Source organism: Piliocolobus tephrosceles, chromosome 7 (assembly GCF_002776525.5).
Source record: "Piliocolobus tephrosceles isolate RC106 chromosome 7, ASM277652v3, whole genome shotgun sequence".
In the NCBI taxonomy this organism is placed as follows: domain Eukaryota; kingdom Metazoa; phylum Chordata; class Mammalia; order Primates; family Cercopithecidae; genus Piliocolobus; species Piliocolobus tephrosceles.
In genome coordinates, this window is record NC_045440.1 from 55,681,812 (window position 1) to 55,695,723 (window position 13,912).

Genomic DNA, 13,912 nt, shown 5'->3' on the forward strand with positions numbered 1-13,912 from the left:
GGTGTCACTGTACAGTGGCGTTTCTGTAAGGTGATGTCACTGTGGAGCGGTGTCACTGTACAGTGGCGTTTCTGTAAGGTGGTGTCACTGTGGAGCGGTGTCACTGCAGAGTGGCGTTTCTGTAAGGTGGTGTCACTGTGGAGCGGTGTCACTGCAGAGTGGTGTTTCTGTAAGGTGGTGTCACTGTGGAGCAGTGTCACTGTACAGCAGTGCCAGTGTAAAGCAATGTTACTGTAGAGTGATGTCACTGTGGAATGTTGTCACTATAGAGCAGTGTCACTTTAGATTGATGTGACTGTAGAGCAGTACTGCTATAGAGCAGTGTTGCTGTAGAGTGATGTCACTGTAGAGTGACATTACTGTAGAAGAGTGTCACCATAGAGTGGCTTCACTGCAGAATGGCATCAGTGCACAGCCATGGCACTGTAAAGGAGTGTCACTGTAGACTAGTAAGGTGGTGTCATTGTAGAGCAGTGTCACCATAGAGCAGGATCACTGCAGAGGGGTGTCATTATAGAGTTGTTTCACTGCAGATTGGTGTCACTGTAGGGCAGTGTCACTGTAGAGTGGTGTCACTGTGGAGTGTTGTCACTGTGGAGTGGTATCACTGTAGGTGGTGTCGCTGTAGTGCAGTGTCACTGTGGAGTAGCACTGTCACTGTCGAGGGGTGTCACTGTAGGGTGGTGTTGCTGTAGTGCAGTGTCACTGTGGAGCAGCATTGTCACTGTAGAGGGGTGTCACTGTAGGGTGGTGTCACTATAGAGTGATATCACTATAGATGGTGTCACTGTGGAGAGTTGTCTCTGTGGATCAATGTCACTACAGGTGGTGACACTGTAGGGTGGTGTCCCTGTGGAGTGTGTCACTGTGGAGCGTTGTCACTACAGAGTGGTGTCACTGTAGGTGGTGTCAGTGCAGGGTGGTGTCACTGTAGCAGTGTCACTGTGGAGTGTTGTCACTATGGAGTGGTATTACTATAGGTGGAGTCACTGTAGGACGTTGCTGTAGAGAAAACTGCCACCACGACATCAGGGCAATCACTGTTGCAGGCAGAGGAAGAGAAGCAGAATTAGGTATTTATTTGAAGAGGTAGGCTGGACATTTGATGGGGATGATATTATAACCAAGGTTGTTTGATACAAAGAATAAAAATGACAGAAGGAAGAATGAAAGGGACATTGTGATTTTAAACATGTTTACATGGCTAATTTACTCATACAGAAATGGCTTTGATGGAGAGAACAACAAACTTCCAAAATACTGATTTTTTTTGTTTTTGAAGGAAACATTCATTAACAAAAAACATGCAGGTATGGGAAGGACAGTAGTGAGATTCTCAAGTTATTTTTTTTTCTTTCCATTTTTAAGAAGAAGCCACATACAGTATTATTCTTTTAACCCAAATACTGTTATGTGTAGGATTATCTAACCACAAACGGAATACATAGAAAGCTTCAGTAAAGACTCAAATTTATAGCAAATTTGTAGAACTGCAGACATTTAGGAATTATCTGAGTATCTTAAATAAAATAGACCCCTGGGCCCACCCCAGAGATTCTGCCTGAGTGGGTACCAAGTAATCAGAAGTATATGTGCTTTTCTGTTTATTGCTTGCAACACAAGCACCTCCAGGGGTCCTGATCCCAGAGGTCCTCAGACTGCATCCCCAGGGTTCTTTGTTGAGGGACTGAAGGATGCCAGTCCCCAGCTGGATGCAAATGTCAGTGAGATGCATGGGGTGTCTGTGCTCACAGGCAGGACCTATGGTGACAAACACATATGAAACACTTACATTAAGTTAGAATGGAGTATGATAAATATTTGAAAGTAACCTTCACAGTGCTATTGTCCATTTGGCAAAGGGACCTGGAAGGACATAAAAAACCTTCACAGGAAAAGAAGAAAATGTGGTAAGTAGGCTGGGGATGAGGGCCAGGTTTTGGCTGGATATTTGGACATTTAGATGGGTTTCTCTGACTGGTGGGATTAGGGTATTTGAAATTCAGTTAAGGAACTCAGTTAAGGCAAGTTAAAAGTAATTTTAAAGTTAACATGATTTTAAAGTTCTTTAACGGAACTATCCTTCCTACATTCTGAATACTCTTTCCACTAAAATAAAAATATGCCATAATACAGTATCTAGGTTATATTCTTTTCCCATCTTTTCTTTTCAAACTGTGTATTATTTGGAGTCTGATAACCCACTATCTAACATAAGCCTGAACATTACCAGTACTGGCGGTTCTACCTGTGTTCACCTCTTTCACAAAGCATCCATCCTGATTTTTAAATTTTTTCATGATTTCAAAAACCTGTGCTTTAAAGAAAGGCTTTACTAATCATGTGGGGATACTTGAAAACACTGATAGTTTCTGTGCCTTCTAAAAGTTGTGATGTGCCATATGTCGTCTTTTGGGACATGATTTTTTTAACTCAACGTTCTTTCCAAGATCTATCCACTTTCATGTGTAGTGCAATAGTTGATTTTCACCACTGTGTAATATTCTATTGCATAAAAACACATAATTAATCTGTCCATCTCTTGTTAATACATAGTTGTGTTATTTGCAGTTTGACTGTTACAAACAAGCTGAAATAAACATTTTTTTTTTAAATTTTTTTGAGATGGAATCTCACTCTGTTGCCCAGGCTGGAGTACAGTGGTGTGATCTCGGTTTACTGCAACCTCCATCTCCTGGGTTCAAGCAATGCTCCTGCCTCAGCCTCTCGAGTGACTTGGACTACAGGCTCATGCCACCATGCCCAGCTAATTTTTTGTATTTTTAGTAGAGACGGGGTTTCACTGTGTTGGCCAGGCTGGTCTCAAACTCCTGACCTCAGGTGATCTGCCCGCCTTGGTCTCTAAGAGTTCTGGGATTTCAGGCATGAGCCACCGTGCCCAGTCTGAAAGAAACTTTCTAATGCACAGAAGCAAGAGTTCTTCTAGGAGGGTGGTTCTCAACTGGGAGCAAATTTGCCCCTTAGGGACATTTGACAATGTCTGGAGACTGTTTTGGTTGTCACAGCTGGTAGGTGTTACTACCAGCACCTAGTGGGTAGAGGCCTGAGATGCTGCTAAGCATTTTACCACACACAAGACAGTCCCACAACAAAGAATTATCAGGCCCCAAATGTCAGCAGAGCTGAGGATAAGAAACCTCAAGTTCTAAGGTAAATCCATAGAAGTCAGTTGCTAGGTAGGTCAAAGGATATGATCAAATCTGGCTCTCTAAGATAAACTACTTGTTTCAAAAGTGATTCTACTAAGTTTTTCTCTTATCTACAGTATATAAGAATTTGTATTGCATCATATGCTCGCCAACACCTGGTACACTTAATTTTTGCCTTTATTTTAATTTTTGCCTTTAAGTTGGTATACAGTAGTATTCTGTTTGGCCCTAATTTGCATTACCCTGATTTCTAAGAACAGTGAGCATTCTTCTTTTTCTTTTCCTTAACTGAATTTCTTTATCTGTGGAAATACATGTTCTTGTCTATAATATTTAGGGGAAAGGCAAAGGTATTCTAATAAAAAGTAATTTACAAAAAAGATTTTTTAAAGATAGCAGCATATTCCACACACAGGTAACAGCCCCGAAGAGATAGCCATTCCCAGCCAGCCATCAGGGACCAGGTCCTTCCACCTTGCTATTCTTCCATCACCTAAGTCTCCTCTCCTCTGTGTGGTCAGAGCTGGTTACAGCACATGGAAAAGAGGGAAAGTCCCCTGCAACAGTGTCTTTTGAACATGGGAGATGGCAGCTGCACATATGACTTCTGGCCACATTTCATTCCTGAGAACCTAGTCACATAGTGCATCTGTGGCTGCAGAGACATCTGGGAGATGTGGGTCTCTCGCGTTGCAGAAATGCCAAGAAAAGGAGAGCAATTAGCAGTGACTGGCACCATGTCTTCTCTAGTTAGTGTTATATTTTGATGACTGAAATTCTTAATTTTAAAGCAGTTTAAGAGTATAGTGTAATTTTTAAATTATCTGCATATTTTGTGTCTTATTTAAGAAAGTCTTCTCTACCACTAGAGTATTCCAAATGGATATTTTTATGTATATATGTGCACAATCATGTGCTGCATAACCATGTTTCGGTTAACGTGGACCACATATGTGATGGTAGTCCCATAAGATTATAATGGAGTTGAAAAATTCCTATTACCTAGTAGCATCACTGCCGTTGCAATATTGTAATGAAACACATTACCTTTTCTATGTTTAGATACACATATACTTACCATTGTGTAACGGTTGCCTACAGTATTTAGTACAGTAACATTCTGAACAGGTTATAGCCTAGGAGGATAGGCTGTGCCATATCACCTAGGTATGTAGTAGGCGATACCATCTAGGTTTGTGTAAGTGCTCACAAAGTTTGCACAATAATGAAACCGCCTAATGATGCCTTTCTCAGAATGTGTCCCTGATGTTAATGATACAAGTTTATACATCCACATACATATATTTTAAGTCTTGTTGTTAAAATTTAAAATTTCACTCCATCTGTAATTGATTTCTATGTATGATATGAGGATGGAATCAACTTACATTCTTTTCCATATAGATCACCAATTGTATTACCACTGTGTATTGAGTACTTCATCTTCACTTGAGAGCTCTACAAAGTCATCTTTATTTTATACAAGGAGTCATTGCTTTGCATAGAATCTATATGCACACATTTCACTTGCAATGATTTACTTAACACAAGTCCCCAAACAGCATAATTCAAATTTCAGCTACCATGCTCTAGTAACTGCAATCACGTAAGTACAAACTTTGCTGCTAGCTTTTTAGTCTGCAAATCACTATGTGGATAACAGAGATGCACATTCTCATCAGCAACCAGTAACATCACTTCCTCCAAAGTCTGTCTGTTGGTACAGGGTCGTGGTGCGTTTGTTAACAGTATATGCCTAGACAGCGAAGTGTATAGTTGTGTTGCTTCCTTGTTTACCAATAATGAATCCATGTGACAGTTTATAACAATATATAATTGAAAGATGAAAGTGCATCGAAGAAATGAAAAGTGGCAATGCTGGAAGTGAAGTTCAAATCTAACATAAATGGAGTTATAGACAAAACTTACCACCATGAAAGTGTTGACACTGCCACCATTTGAGAGACTTTAGAATCGCAGTAAGAGGAAATTAATGAGGGGAACTGATGCCCATGGACGAGGAAGGTGGTGGTGACAAAAAGGACGAAGGTGTTGATAAAAACTTCCCTTAAAGGAATTCTGAGATATTTTATGACGTTGAAAACACAAAGAAAAAAATATTGTAAGCTGATTCAAATTTAGGAGTTTAATAATTTGCTAAGATGCAAAAGATGCTTCCTCTGTATTATAAATTATATGATGAGAAAAAGAAGGCAAGCACCAAACAATTCCTAAGCTTTTTTATTAGAAAAAAATAAAACATTTTAATTTTCAGTGTTTCTAATGTTTTAAATCACAGCGCATTAAATATTAGTGTTGCTACTTTACATTTTTGTAGCAATTTTAAATTCACAGTAAAGATTTTTTGATGTTTTGAAAAAATGTTTAAAGATCATCAAACAGTCATAAGTTTTATGAGAATGATTAAATATTCTCTACCTACTTTATAGAGTTATAATAAGTAGAATATCAAATACACCTTAAAACAAAATGCACTAAACAGAGAAATTGTGTAGTTAAGTTCCCTCCATTATTAATCAATCTACAGAATATGTTAATCCATTTGATCTGTCATTATGCAAGTAGTAATTGAGCACCCTCCATATCAAGAAGTGGGGTAGATAATGGAGATCCAGCAATAAGGCAATCCAGGTTCTGTTGGCAAGGACCTATGGTCCCCGCATGGGAACATGGGAAATGTTAACGACATGAGGGCCATGAGAGAGGCTTATATATGCTGTGAAGACCTGGTGTCAAGGTGCTATATCTATGTGATTGCATGTTCCTTGAATCTAGAGAACTCATGCATTGTATGTATTAATTTATCCATCCATTTATTTATGCAAAAATATTGCATGCCTGCTAGGCGTTAGGCACTATACCAAATCCTAGAGATTTAGAGATAAAAAAGTGGAGTCCCTGTCTTCAGAGAACTTCCACTTGATGCTCAATTAGGGGAGGAGGGATGTAATGCTACATGAAGCTGGAGAGCTGAGTATGCTCCGAGTTTAGCAGGTGGCTCAGCATCACTATTCCCTAAAATGAAGGACACTCTTCAGACATGCAGAGAAGCACATTGGTTGACTGACTGGATTTTACCTTACTATAGTTTTAATTCTAGGAAATAGTCATTCCTTTGAAACTTAATAAGGAGTTGCATTTTGTATGAACAAAATGTGTAGCACTTCTCTGATCATCTGTTTGTTTATTTTCTCAATGCACATTCATTTAAAGTACATGTAGTAGTAGCTATTGCCATTTTATGAAATTCAAGCTCTAGGAAGAGACCTTGTATTTTTATTTTTGCAAGAAATCCTAGTGAATAGGGAATAGAAGGGGCAAAGATTGAAGGTTTTTAGCACCAGATTTGGATTACAACTGCATTACTTACTAGCTCTGGGAGCCTCAGTTTATTCCTATGTAAAATGGCAGTAATGACACCTATTTTGCAGGATTGTTTGAGGATTTCAAATAATGTATATAAAGTACCTACAAAAATGTCCTGCAATTATTAGAGGCTCCATGATGGTAAATGTTATTGTCAGAGAAGCAATTTTAAAGAAATTTTTAGACATGATACTACACATGCAAATGAAGGGAGAAAACACACCTTTGTTTCTAGATCATGTGTCTAGTATTTAGAACTCTCAATAATTGACTAAGTTTTACTCTTTAAATATTGTATCTGCACAGTCCAATATGGTAGCCACCAGCCACATATGGCTAATTAAATTTAAATTAATTAAAATTGAATCAAATAAAAATTCAGTTGCTTGGTTGTACTAGCTACAATTCAAGTGCTGAATAGACACAGATGGTTACTGACTACCATATTGGCTAGTATATATACAACATTTGGTTTTATATCACATCTACACATTTGGTATCATATGAAGCTGTGTTTAATATTTTACAGTATAGTTTATTGCTCTAAATGTGATGGTATCAATGAAATCATGTAAGTAGTAAATACAAGATTATTATTTTTCTAAATGTGCCACATTTAGCAAAGTCAAAAGGCATCCAGGGCAGGTGATAACGGTCACATTCTCTTCCAAGCCAAGATTAATTTTACTGGCAATGCAAAGGAGTAGAAATCAAGATGGAGGTGACTTATTTCTAGATTTTAGAATAATTGCAAACCTTAGAAATTGGATTTATAGAAACAAAATGATGCAGACGAAAATATTTAAGATGTTTTATTGTATTATACTATCATATGGAATGATATGCACACAGGCATATCATTGCACTGTTATCATTAACTTAACTACAGCAATATAAACTATTTTCCTTGCCTTTTCTCTCTGAGGACCCAGGGTTGAATAAGTAATAAAAACGTTTTCTTGCTATTCCATCAGAAGTGGAAGAAACCATAGATAGCATTTAGTCTCATGGTTTGACAGATGAGAAAACTATGACCTAATGAGATTAATGGCGTGCACACCTCAGACCCGTTAGTCAGAGAGCAGGGAGTGGCTCTTGGTTCCTTGGCTCTCTGGAAAGTCTTAATTTAGTATCTGTCAATCTGTTGTTTTTATGATATAACTATGATTTTGTGAATTATCTTCTACTGAAGAATTCCCTGCACAAGATATCAAGTTTGCTATAAAACTGTTTTGTCAGAAAGTTCTACTTTCTGGAGCGTTTGGAGTGTTTACATGACATAAGTTTTACTATCTTCCCCAGTATAGATTATCAGCTACTTAAATGCAAGTCCCCTCCTAATTATGGGAAAAGAAAAGGTCTCTGAGAAGGAAGTTATGTATAACTTTATTTGTGGAGTTTCAAAATAACCAAGATATAGAGGGGTTATATTTTGTGTTGTGGGAGCCTCTAAGATTTCCACACCCATCTGTTGTATTGCCGTAGAGAAAAATCAGAAGAATACCCATCACCAGCATTTACTGAATGCTTTCCAAGGACTAGGCTTCGTGGTAAAGCCAGCACTGCACACAGATACTCATTTGATCCCCACAGCAAGCCTACAGGTAGACTCCGTGATCTTTATATTTCAAAGACAATTTCCTTGCTGGAATATATTAGTAATTGGAGTCAGGATTCAGATAAAAATATATTTGACTCTATAACTGTACTGTTTACATGGGAGCCACAAGCCACATATGTCTAGTGAACTGTGGCTCTTCCAATGTAGGTACAAGATATATTCCAGATTTCAAGAATGTAGAATAAAAAAAGAACGTGATATAATTTTTATACTGATTACATGTTGAAATAATCATCTTTTGAATGTATGAAAATTCAAAATATTAAATTTACCTTCTTTTTACTTCTTTCCATATGCGGTTTGTATTCTACTTCTCTTGAGGCGTGCTGTCCTGGAGTCTGAGGGTTTAACCACTGTGTATACCTGTCAGTCACATGGCAGGAGAGAAATAACAGCTACCACTAAAGAAACTCCAAGTGAGAAAGTTTGCCTATGTTAGAATGTTTGTGATGTTACCAGAGGACTTTTCTAAAAGCCAAAATTTTGCAGTAAACCAATATGACTTTGCAACTTGAGTGAAGGAAAAAGGCTTGCCGAAGCTGGACTGCTAAATAATCTGGTGTGGCTTAAAATCTTAAATTCTTTTTGCAAATTCTGATCTCTCTAAAGGCCTCTCTAAATTCTTTCCATATATATATTTTTTTCCTTTCTAACTAATGAGCCTTCTTTCAATGCTCTCTCATATTCATTATCTTCTTTTTTCCATGGCAGATGGCTAGATGAATACCAAGACAACGGCGAGACCCAGCGGGAATTGCTTGCAGAAAGTAGCCCCAGTGCAGGAGGAGAGACTGGGTCCGTCATCTCTTGAAAGGACCCACTTGGGCCTGTCGCTCCAATGTGCTTCAAAAGGCGATTGATCTGATTGTGACAGTGCATTTTTCTTTTGCTTGGGCTGGAGCAAACACCTGGGGAGGGTCAGTTTGTGCTGGACCCACTCATTGTTTCTGAGAACTTCCAAAGTTGGGAGGATGCACTGAGAGTCTCGGCCAACAGCTGACCAAGATCCTCCCCTGGTATCTGGGGTGCCCCTACTGCTGCTGCTCACCTCCTCCTCCTCCTCTTCCTTCTCCTTTTCTTTCCCTTCCTCCCTCCTCTTCCCCTCCCTCCTCTTCCTTCTTTCTTTTCCTTTTTCTTTCAGAAAATCTGACTTACTGCTAAGGTTACTGAAATGTTTAAATAAGTAGCCTTTGTAGAAAATAACTGAAGAGGTACCTAATAACATTTGATGTATGAAAAACACTTCTATGCAACCTATGTTAATTTTAAAGTGGAAGTTTTATTGTTAGACAATGGTATGTCTCTCTCAGAATTAGTGGTCATATCAATAAGAAAATGTAGAAAGAACCCAAACAATTGGGTTACTGTGTGTTCCCAGTGCACGTCCTGTGGGTCCACTTGCAGTTTGGTCTTTGAGCTGGTGACAGAGGCCTGCAGGCAGACAGCAGCAGAGTGCAGGGCAGACATCTCACATCCATCGGTCACTTTTTCTCATGAAGCCCCAAATACTTGTCAACTCGTTGCCACAGGCGCCTTCCTCCAATCTGTTAATTTGGCACGTGAGCTAAAACTCATTTGCCAGCCCAGGAGAGGTCAGGATGTGGCTTTCAATATCAAAGACACCTGTCTTTGAATCTCTATTTTGCCCCTGTGAGGTAGATGCTATCATCACCCACATTTTGCAGATGAGGAAACCAACACATGGAAAAGCCAAGTGACCTGCCCAAGCTTAGACAGTGGAATGAGCAGGAGAGCCAGGATGTGACCCTACAAGTCTGACTCCAGAGCCCATGTGTGTCCACACTGTGACCTTGGCCCTCCTGCCTTCCCTGCGTGCTTTTAGTATCCTGCGAAATCAAGCAGAGAGGCCAAGGAGGCAAATCTTGCATACCACTTTCATGATTTTTGTCATCTGCAGTAGTACCTGTACTAGTATATGTTCGATATTTTCTTCCTTGAACTGGGTATAAATCAGTTTATTTACAAGTGAAGAGAGCTTGGCTTCATGCTAAACCATATTCTTAATATCCATGAAATCACTGACTTAATATGTAATTACATTTTTTCCTAAAACACATTAAAATAAATCTATGTCTAACAAAAATTTTAAGTTAGACTATATGCTAACTAAAATTATCTTATCAATATCCAGTAGTGGGCACATTTCACAATTAGGAAAAGCAGGGCGTGTATGTAAGTGTGTATATATGTGTGTGTGTGTCTATGTGTGTGTGTGTGTGTGTGTGCATGTGTGTGTAGTACTTAACTCTGGCCTGGCAGATCATTATTAGTAAATAATGTTCAATAAGTAGATACTGTTGTTATAATGGTTTCCCTTTTACTAACCCATGACCAAGAACTAATCCCTTCCTTAGAAACGGTAAATTTTTACATCCGAGGATGAAAATACATCAAGAATACAGCTTCACTGAAGTTAAAAACAGCCTTTTTTTTTTTCTAAAGTGACCAGTAGACCATATTAGAGGTAAGAAAAATAAGTACAATAGTTCCCCCTTATTGGTGGTTTTGCTTTCTGAGGTTTCAATTACCAGAAGTCAACCACAGTCTGAAAATATTAAATGGAAAATGTCGGAAATAAACCATTCGTTCATTTTCAGTTGCATGCCATTCTAATCAGTGTGATGAAATCTCTTGCCATCCTGCTCTGTCGCATCCAGGATGTGAATATTCTCTTTGTCCTGAGTATCCATGAATCACTTAGGCCTAGTATCGCAATGCTTGTGTTTGTCACCCTTATTTTACCTAATAAGGACCCCAAAGTGCAAGAGTAGTGCTCTAGCAATTTGGATATGCCAAAGAGAAGCTGAAAAGTACTTCCTTTAAGTGAAAGGGTGAAAGTTCTTGTCTTAATAAGGAAAGAAAATAAGTTGTATGCTAAGGTTGCTAAGATCCATAGTAAGAACAAATATTCGTCAAATTGTAAAGAGAGAAAAATAAATTTGTGGATGATATAAATAGGGTACAATACTATCCATGGTTTCAGATATCCAGCAGGGGTTTTGGAATGTATCCCCCAAGGATAAGGGGGACCAGTCCAGGCTGAACAGAAGCTTGGAGAATCACCTCTTGCCCTTGATGACATTTATTTCATGGTGCCCTGCACAAAGCGGAACTGAACAAACACACTCATTTACTAAGCAGAAGCTTGTAAAACATCTCCTGTGTGCCAGGCCCAGAGTCAGACACTGGGAATAAACTGGCAAACAGCATAGTCATTTTCCCTGCCCTCTGAGGGGCCAGTGTTCTAGCAAGGACCTGAGTGAATAATGTGCATGCTGCAAACAGAGCAGAGGCGCGCTGCAAACTTGCAGGCCCTATGGAGGGAGAGAGAGCTTGTGCTCAGCTTTGTATGTTCAGTTCTTGGCATACCAAGTGCTCTCTGCTAACTCGCAGGCCCTATGGAGGAAGAGAGATCTTGTGCTCAGCTTTGTATATTCAGTTCTTGGCATACTGCCTGCTTATAGTCAGTGCTCTGTGTCTATTAAATACATGAATCATTCTTGCCTTACCATACAATACACCTTATTAGAGATTGAAATATTAAATGATTCCCAATTCAGTTTATATTTGTGCAGAATAAGTATTCACAAATAATTACACTCAGTGCGTCTATTTTTACAAACTTTGCTGCAACAATACAGTTTCATTCCAAGCATAATCCTGCCCCTTTCTCCCCACCCTGCCACAGTTCAGATTGGAGTTGTCTATTTCCCAATTCTATCCAACAGCACATTTGCAATTCTTCTCTTGAGGGAGGAGGTGATGTAAATACCAATTGGATCCATTTTATGTGGATTCTTGTTTATTTTATCCTTATAGTGCTCATTTCTTAGACATTGTCCAGATTCTGGGACTGTCTCAGTTCAAACCCCTTATATAATAGCTATTCCTTGAAAACTGGAAAACTAACATTGAAGCTATATTTATTTCTAGGTTTTCAGAGAAAGCAAAAAATTATTGACAGAGTGCACAGCACAAAGGCAAGAAATAGATTCTTTTTTTTTTTTTATTATACTTTAAGTTCTAGGGTACATGTGCATAACGTGCAGGTTTGTTACATATGTATCCCTGTGCCATGTTGGTGTGCTGCACCCATCAACTCGTCAGCACCCATCAATTCATCATTTATATCAGGTATAACTCCCCAGTGCAATCTCTCCCCCCTCCCCCCTCCCCATGATAGGCCCCAGTGTGTGATGTTCCCCTTCCCGAGTCCAAGTGAACTCATTGTTCAGTTCAAAAAGGTTGGGTGAAAAGAGGCATTTTGGTCATGTCGTTTGTTTTTTCTTGTGGAGTGAATGATGTAAAACCCTCATCCATAAACCTGACATGCATGTCCTTTAAAAATGCTGGTGAATGGCAGACAAGTGCAAAAACAAAGACCAGAAAACAAAATGTGGCCCATTTCATGGAGCACCACAATTGTCTAGCACAACCCCTGTGTCTTCACGGGTTTGCTTTTACCTGGGTTAAAGGCAAGATGGAGCGAAGAACACTTTTATCTGATGGATGCATCCTCTATTTTAACCAGCAAGTTATTGTAATGGTGCAATGATGGTATGGATGGCCTTCAGGTGCTAATGTGTTTTCATATAAACTTCGCAAGCAGATTTAAGTTACGTGTTTGTTATAGCAAAGGATGACGTAGCTTCTTTGTGGCTGCAGGTAAAATAATGTCTTGGACAGCTAAGCTAATTGTTCTTTAATACAGAGAGAGGCTCTCCAGAAAGCCCATCAGAGTTAGGTTTATCCTGCAGTCATCAAGACTGATAATACTTTTGGACAGTTATATTTTAAGTTACTTTTAGAAACGAAGAAACACTGCAAAGTACGCCCTCCTCCACATCCAGGTAAGCTAATGCTTTTTACATGGAGGTTCCTTTTCATTCTTTCAGGCAGTGGGATAGAGTATACTAGAAAAAGACCCCTGAGTTCTGAAATTAATCTCGATTCTCTACCACAAAGAGTGTGAAGTCCTAAGAATGTAGCCTCAACTTCCTTGGGCCTCTGTTTCCAGGCCTCTATGAGGATGACTAAAGAGTACCAATTAAACTGATTACTAAGCTTATAAATATGTCAATTACTTGATTATAGGGTCAACGTTAATATTTGCAAGCTTATCCACATCAGTTGATTGAAACTTTGCAAACACACCATTCCCTAGGACTTTGCCCATGTTGGTTTCTTTGCTTGGAAGGGCCTTCCCTTCTTGCCTGGAAAATTCCTATTCATTTTCTGAGACCATGCATCAGTTTTGCATCAGTCAAAACTAAGGCTCCCCCGTTCTCTGTGTTTCCATATTACCCTGTCCTTCTCCTCTTACTGTAATTAGCATTTTGCATAGTGATCATGTATCTCAGTTCACAAATTCAGAAGTGTGACAAATATTACTTCTTCTGTTTTCTGTATGTCAGCTTAATGTTCAGCTCCTAATCTCTGTCACACAGATTGGTAAAAAATTCCTGTTATTTTCCTTCCTTCCTTCCTTCCTTCCTTCCTTCCTTCCTTCCTTCCTTCCTTCCTTCCTTCCTTCCTTCTTCCTTCTTCCTTCTTCCTTCTTCCTTCTTCCTTCTCCTTCCTTCCTTCCTTCCTTCCTTCCTTCCTTCCTTCCTTCCTTCCTTCCTTCCTTCCTTCCTTCCTTCCTTCCTTCCTTCCTTCCTTCCTTCCTTCCTTCCTTCCTTCCTTCCTTCCTTCCTTCCTTCCTTCCTTCCTT

At 39.2% G+C, this 13,912-nt stretch overlaps 1 protein-coding gene across 1 annotated transcript in view; it reads left to right on the forward strand.

The window, feature by feature from the left end:
• Window positions 1-8,989, forward strand: part of RP1 (RP1 axonemal microtubule associated) — a 323,400-nt gene extending 314,411 nt beyond the window's left edge. Inside the window, exons 29-30 of the mRNA XM_023184239.3 lie at window positions 7,643-7,700; window positions 8,890-8,989. Coding sequence (XP_023040007.3) covers window positions 7,643-7,700; window positions 8,890-8,989 — 158 coding nt within the window. The remainder of the gene's footprint in view (window positions 1-7,642; window positions 7,701-8,889) is intronic.
• The last annotated feature ends 4,923 nt before the right edge of the window (window positions 8,990-13,912 follow it).